The sequence below is a fragment of the Triticum dicoccoides genome, chromosome 7B, assembly GCF_002162155.2.
Source record: "Triticum dicoccoides isolate Atlit2015 ecotype Zavitan chromosome 7B, WEW_v2.0, whole genome shotgun sequence".
NCBI lineage: Eukaryota > Viridiplantae > Streptophyta > Magnoliopsida > Poales > Poaceae > Triticum > Triticum dicoccoides.
The window spans coordinates 470,282,500-470,289,771 of NC_041393.1; the positions used below are offsets into that span (position 1 = coordinate 470,282,500).

The window sequence follows — 7,272 nt, forward strand, 5'->3', positions numbered from 1 at the left end:
AAAATCCCGACCCCAACCAAAGGTATCCGCCTCATGCCAAGTAGGAGAGCACGGCGCGTGCGCAGCTCCGAGAGACAGAGGGAGACGCGTGAGCATATGATGGATTGCTGGAAGCAATCGATGGAGCAGCTGCGGCTGCATCTCTCTGTGCCTGATCATCTCATCTCGTCGTCTCATCTGATCTCAGCTTCAGCTCCATCAGTCCCACAGTGCACCATGCAGCACAGCACCACCACTTCTCCCACGACGAAGCAAGCCCTCCCCCATGGCCGGGCCCCGCCTAGGCCAAGGCAGCCTCTGCCTCTGACACCCTCCCCGATTCGTCGAATCCCGCATTTACTCCTCCTCACCCACCTCCCCAACCACGCGGCCATCAGGCACTATAAAACAAGGGCGCGCCTCCTCTACCAGCGAGACAGCCGCTCCCCACCACCACCCGCTCTTCGATCACCTCTCTCGCCACAGGTAACAAGCGCTCCCACTGGTGCTGATCCTTCCATTCCATCCCATTCCCTTGGCCCTTGTGCGGCTCGATCGCCCAGTTCAGCTGGGTCCGTCCGTTCTGCACCTTCCGGCATTAATGGTGCGCGCACGCTTGCTTGCAGGTCAGTGCGAGGGGCGGCGAGCACGCTTGCTTGCTTGCGGGATGGAGCGGTACGGCTCTCTGGGCATGCGGCTGGACGGCGGGGGCGGCGAGCTGCCGCCAGGGTTCCGCTTCCACCCGACGGACGAGGAGCTCATCACCTACTACCTCCTCCGCAAGGTGGTGGACTGCGGCTTCTCCGGTGCCCGCGCCATCGCCGAGATCGACCTCAACAAGTGCGAGCCGTGGGAGCTGCCGGACAAGGCCTGCAAGACCACGGCGGAGAAGGAGTGGTATTTCTACAGCCTCCGCGACCGCAAGTACCCCACGGGCCTGCGCACCAACCGCGCCACGGGCGCCGGCTACTGGAAGGCCACCGGCAAGGACCGCGAGATCCGCAGCGCCCGCAACGGCGCGCTCGTCGGCATGAAGAAGACGCTCGTCTTCTACCGGGGCCGCGCCCCCAAGGGCCAGAAGACCCAGTGGGTCATGCACGAGTTCCGCCTCGAGGGCGTCTACGCCTACCACTTCCTGCCCAACAACACCACAAGGGTCAGCTGCATCCCATCCTTAATCACCTCACTAGTCTTCCTTACTACTCCATTGATCTGCGTTTTCATCTTCTCTGCCGCCTGATTTTTACTGTTTCTTCTCTGCGGCGATGATGCAATGGTGTAAAGTCACGGGGGGTTTAGGGCAGATTGCTATACTTGTGGTGTGAGCTTACGTTTCGCGTGTGAAGTCATGGCTACGAGCTAGAAGGATAAGCTAAGCTAGTGACGAGTAGAGTAGAGCTGCTGGAGCAGCAGGCTCTGTACGTACGTGCGCCTGTTGCAATGCAGATTGCATTGCGTGGATATGGTAAGCGAGGGGCTTAAGTGCAGTGAAAGATTTGCTGCAGAGGGATACGAATCTTTTCTTGGCCGGTGACTGCCCGCGCATGCACAGCTTACTATATTTCTACAGATGCGTAAATGCATGCCATGTTTGGGTGCTTTACTGCATTCTCTTGACGAAACTACTTCACAGACGATATTTGCTTGCACGATCCTGAGCCGATTCCAAATCCAACAACTTTCTGTACATTAGTGTCTTGAATGGATGGTGTGAGATAAAGTGTCGTGCTGAAATCGTCTGTGAATGTCGTCTGTATAGCAGTTCTCTTCTCTTGATCATGCATCAGATAGTTCTCTCTTTTACCTTCTTTTTTTACGCAGAGATGAGGATGTCTGGCTTAACTTGATTCATAGCTTTTGTTTTGATGTTTTTCGGTTTTCGCAACATGTAAAAATCTAGGTGGTGAGATTTGATCTAGGCAATGAAAATGGGGAATGTTGTTTTTCTTCTGCAGTCATAAATGGACACATGGAGATTGGAAAATGTTGGCTTAGATAAACACTTAACTTTTGAACGATGTCCCCTTTTCAGAATAAAAAAGTACTAGTAATACTAATGTAGAACTCGTAGGCTCGTAGCATCCAACGTCGTCGTCAACGGTGTGATATTCAGCATTTTTTGCTCACACGTTGGTGTATATATCCAGGATGAGTGGGTGATCGCCAAGATCTTCGTGAAGCCCGGCGCGGTGCCCCCCTCGCGCAAGGCTCGCTACGGACTCAGCAGCGCCGGCGACACGTCGTGCTTCTCCGACTCCACCTCCGTCTCCATCGGCGGCGGGGGCGGCGCCTCCGCATCGTCCGCGCCGCGCCAGCAGCTCCCGGATACCAGCTCGCTGTTGGCCGCGGCGCACGCCGCCGCTGACGGCGAGAGCAGCTCCTACGGCGCCACCGCCAACAACAACGCGGCGGGCAACTGCCGCGAGCTCGTGCCCTGCTTCTCCACCGCCCACATGGATGCCACCCTCCTCGGCATCGGGCAGTACGAACCGGTTACGCTCGCAGTCGAGCAGCCGTTGGCCTTCTTCCAGGGCTCCCGCCTGGTGCAGGCGGCGGACAACCTCAGTCTGCCGATGTTCCTCCCCGGCGGCCTGCAGTCCGGCGTCTCCCCGCTCGGCATGGGCGGAGGGACCTTCCAGCACTGGCCGCCCTCCGGCTACGACATTAAGCTGGAGGGCAGCCGCGCGCCGCCGCAGATGGCCGTGGGCCCTGGCCAGCTTGACGGCGCCTACGGCTGGGGCTTCTAGACCAGTATGCATGCATGCCCTTCATCGTGTGCTCATTATGCTCTCTCATTCTAGCTTGCTTATCAATATGCTTAGATGCTAAGTAGCTATATCTCGATCATTATGCTGCAGTAAGTTTCGATTATTTATGCTCTCTGATCGTCGCGTGTTACTACTGCAATAGCAGGGCACACGACTTCACGAGCAAAGTACTGGATCACTAGCTATGTTACCTAGTTTATAGATTATTAGCTAGTCGATCGTATGTTGTTGTATTAGACCATATATGCTTAATTTATGTATTGTTAGTCGTATGTTGTATCAGACTATCGGTCAGTCGATTGAGATATGTACCGATTCTACTGTATCAGACTAGTACTAATTAGTTGAAATCATCAATGTATGTGTATCTAAATTATCACGTGTGAGTGATGCAGTAGCATATGCTTGGCATTTTCTTGTCCACGCCACTATTTCATTGGAGAAACAATGTAACTTGCTCTTACCGATACTAAATCGGTTTAACAATTGCATGGAATGGGGTGGTACCAGGATAATATTGTCTAGCATGGGTACCACGTCTAGGACAGGTACCAACCTTCAAAGTCTAAAAGAACAATGATAGGAGTACAATGGTAGTTTTGGTACCAAGCTTCAAACTCTGGAAAAACAATGATAGAATAGTACAGTACCTAGACTCAAATCCACCAAGCTTTATACTCTGAAAAACAATAATGGATAGTAGTATCTTGATTCAACCCTGTGAATTATTAGTCATTTGGTACAGAAAATAGGGAATATAGCAACGAAAATACCCCCCGTCTCGGGTCCCAATACACCTAAGTTGATTTTTTTGCAAATTTTTGAAACTTTTTGGAAACAAACATGATCTAGTGTTATACTCGTATAAAAAAATTCGCGAAGAAATGGCTTCCGTCGATTTAGGCCAAAAAATACAAAATTATGAGTACAAAAAAGCGGGCATAGTATATTTTTTATAGTGTCGATTTTGTTCTCCTTCACCCAGAATACAATGAAAATCATTTCTTCGCGAAACTTTTCACCCGAGTGTAATGCTAGAATATATTTTCCCCAAAAAGTTTCAGAATTTTTTAACCTTTTTTTATTAATTTCTAAATTGTATTTCTCTAGTACACTGCAAAAAAATACACTGTGATGATGCCTCGCTTGGTACTGCCAGTGAATCTTCACATAGTTCATGCTCTAAAAAGTTCTTAACGCCCAAAAAACTAATACTTAGCTAGAGGAGAAATCTGCTCGGATTTCTATTAGCTGATGCACATACCATATTCTATTCCATATTTTTTACGGATTCAGAAGTGGGGCGCAGGCGTTGTGAATACGGATTCAAATACGAGATTGTGTTCGATTAAGACATGGTACAGTAAGTCGGTAACTAATCGGACTCATATAAAAAAGGGCATATATCACATGCTTATACGAGAAATATGTACGTCCTCTGAGCTAAAAATTATATTATACATAAATAATGAGCGAATGTTCAAATTGATACACTAAGCATACATAAAAAGTTCATAAGTCACATCTCATAGGCAGATATAACATGCACATATTGATAATTAATACTGAAAACTTCATCAATAAATCGGGTAAGCATATTTACAATTTCAGATTATTGGGGTCCGCGTGGACTCGGTTGATTTATTTATTATTTTGAAATGGGGTACTTGGTTGATTCGTTGATCATTCCCCTCATCAGCTCATGTCGTCAGTCGTCACCAAGGGTGAGCACGGTCGGCCAATCGCACGGGAATTGGATCATCATCTAACAGACAAAAGGAAAGTTAGAGAAGCTACAGAGCTCTAACTTGCCGTCTTTCAATCCATATGATTAAGTCTAAAGGAACTTAAATTAATCTGCAAACTATAGATCTACTATGTACATTTATTGTAATTACATACAAATAAATTGATGGTAAAATAAAACTAATTTTAAATTATTTATATCTACAATAAATACCACCAGTAAACAACTTGTTAACAGTCCCTTACTTTTCTTCGTTATTTTCTACTAGATTAGCACCGCATCACTGTGACTTTCCTTCTTCTCTATGTTAGAGGATCCGGTTCCAATCTCATGGTGCACACATGTCGTGGCAGAGCAAGACACAGTGCCGTATGTTTACGTGCTAAAAAATACCACTCCCACATTTCCAGCAGCTGCCATGTTTGGTCGAGCCACAACCACTTAAAAAACATTTTTAGTATAAAAACACCTTATATTTGTTTGTCATCTCCTGCATGGAAAGTGTTAGTTTGGTCCTGAGCTCATATGCTTCCATCATAAAACCGTCAAATTTTAAAAGTAAATAAGCAAATTGTGAAACTTTGTATCAAAAGAATTGTAGTGTTCTACTTAAACCTTCCCTTAGGGCGTCTTTAACACATCACCTAAAATCCTAGTCAAGATTGGTTTTTAGGAGTTAGACCCTATCTAACTCTTCGCTCAAAACGCTTAACTTCTCAATAATTTGAGGAGAACTACCCCACACTGCTCAAATTTGAGAAGCCAAACAAAATTTCTCTCTCATGTCACTCTCTTTGCTTCCTCAACCGCCAGTCTCCCCCATGGCGTTAAGTTTGAGGTGAGGATTAGGTGAGTATTTTTTTTTTACTCCTCATTTTTAGCAGTTATAAGACCTCCGGGATCGAGTTAAATATAGGGAATGGTTAGAGATGCTCTTACCACCACACATCAAATATCATGCACCGTGGTTAGTTAGTCAAAAGAACTGGAGTCGGCTTCCTTAAGTCTATTCTTCTTCAATAGCTTGGTGGTAGAGCGATCGGGTTAGACGACCAAGAGCATCTGTTGCAGTGTGTGAAAAAAGGTAGTATGTCGAATATGGTAAGTGGTGACGCCGTCACCATATGAACGTGCACCACATACTTACCACAAACACAATGCACATTTGGTGGATTCAGAGAGCTTCTTTTCCATTATCTTGAAAACCGAGCGCTATACACATAAAACCAATAGGAAAATCGCAGCACGTACATGCATGGAAACCGAAGTAAAGCTTGTGCATATGTTGTTGAATTTGAGCAGCGTCGACGAATGCATCGACGTAGATGAAATATGATACCCTTGCAACTGGCCAAGTGGCAAGGCCAGACGGCTAATAAAAGACGGGAAGATCGAGCGAGCTACAGCAGCCTGCCTGTGCGTGTACATGCATGCATGTAACGGCAGCGGTGGTGTTCCGTAACCCGATGTGCTAAAAGTCCACCCGGCCGTTTCCCTGGCGCGGCATGATTCCCTGCCCCGCTTTTGCATGCATGCGTCCATCCATCCGTCCATTCCAACCGTCACTTCTCCACGCGGCCCATGTCCATGCCCCTCCCTCTGCCACAATGTACCAGCACTAAGAAGGGTGGTGGTAGGAGGAGAGTAATATTTTATGTGACGGGCCGACGAGATGTGGACGTCTCCTGCTGGACCCCAGGGGAAGGAGAGGGATGATGGATGGATGGACGGACGGACGGACTGGTGGTACGTGACGGAGGATACAGGTTTAATACACAGCCTCTCGCCCGATCGATCAGCTCCATCAGTCCCCCGCCGCGCGCGGACCAGGTCCATCCATGGCCGCCAGCTGCATGCGCAACGTCTGCCTCGTGCTCCGTAAATGTCGACGCCTCCTCGTCTGTAGATTTCTCTCTCAGCGGAGATAGATTACTGCATGTGTAATGTGGCAGACCGTTTCGGAGTATCGTCGTGGAACGAGAGCTGGCGTAGGCGATTCATCTGTGGGGTTCGGGGCATGTGATGACGCGCCATATTATCGCCTGTTTTTGTCGGCGGAGTTCAAGAACATCGTCCCCAAGAGGCAGAAATGACATATTTGACCTGAGGCAGAAATCAAATCACAAACTGACCTGGTCACGAAAAAATTTCACTCTGCTGACCCTTTGGTGTGGCGCCCGACAGCTGGGCACCGCACCCTACTGTGCAGCGTCCTTCCCTTAGGCGTCGCACATCCTGTCAGCGTGGCAGCCCTGGTCCAGTTACGGCCCCACAGACAGCACTGCAGCGCCTAAGACTTAGGCGCCACACCTGTAATGTGCAGCACCTAGCTCTTGGGCGCTGCACAGTCTGTGTTCCACTTGGGCTGGCCCCACCCTCTCTCCCCTCCCACCCCCACCACACACACACCCACCCCACCCAAACATCATCAGTGGCATCCGGAGGGCACGTCGCAAAGTTATTTTGAATCCACGTGAAAGCAGCTCCGGCTGCTTTCCTTTCCCTCTTCTTCTTCTCTTTTCCCTCCTCTACATCAGCCTCAGCCTCGGTAGGAGCCATACCGATAAGAGAAATCATCTGCTCGTGCCACCCATCAGAATCGGTGCTCATACAGAGAGGCCTTCCGTTGATAGCAAGACCGGTGATCAACGAGACATCCTCGAGCGTCACGGTCATCTCCCCAGTCCGAAGATGGAAACTATGCGTCTCCGGCCTCCATCGATCAACAAGAGCGGACACCAGTGGAGCGTTCAGATTCGGCGTGGACCGGCTGACCAA

General features: G+C 48.9%; 1 protein-coding gene across 1 annotated transcript; it reads left to right on the forward strand.

Moving 5' to 3' along the window:
- The first annotated feature begins 387 nt into the window (after nt 1-387).
- LOC119340368 (protein CUP-SHAPED COTYLEDON 1-like) lies at nt 388-3,159 on the forward strand. Its single transcript, XM_037612281.1, has 3 exons — nt 388-465; nt 606-1,135; nt 2,127-3,159. Exons 2-3 carry the CDS (start codon nt 647-649, stop codon nt 2,724-2,726), a joined length of 1,089 nt encoding a protein of 362 aa, XP_037468178.1. The 5' UTR covers nt 388-465; nt 606-646; the 3' UTR covers nt 2,727-3,159.
- The last annotated feature ends 4,113 nt before the right edge of the window (nt 3,160-7,272 follow it).

What these genes read in the sequence shown, in the direction of transcription:
- LOC119340368 (XM_037612281.1), top strand. Translation starts at nt 647, where the DNA reads ATGGAGCGGTACGGCTCTCTGGGCATGCGGCTGGACGGCGGGGGCGGC. An exon ending in TGCCCAACAACACCACAAGG is followed by an intron (nt 1,136 to 2,126) that starts GTCAGCTGCATC and finishes GTATATATCCAG; the next exon opens with GATGAGTGGGTGATCGCCAA.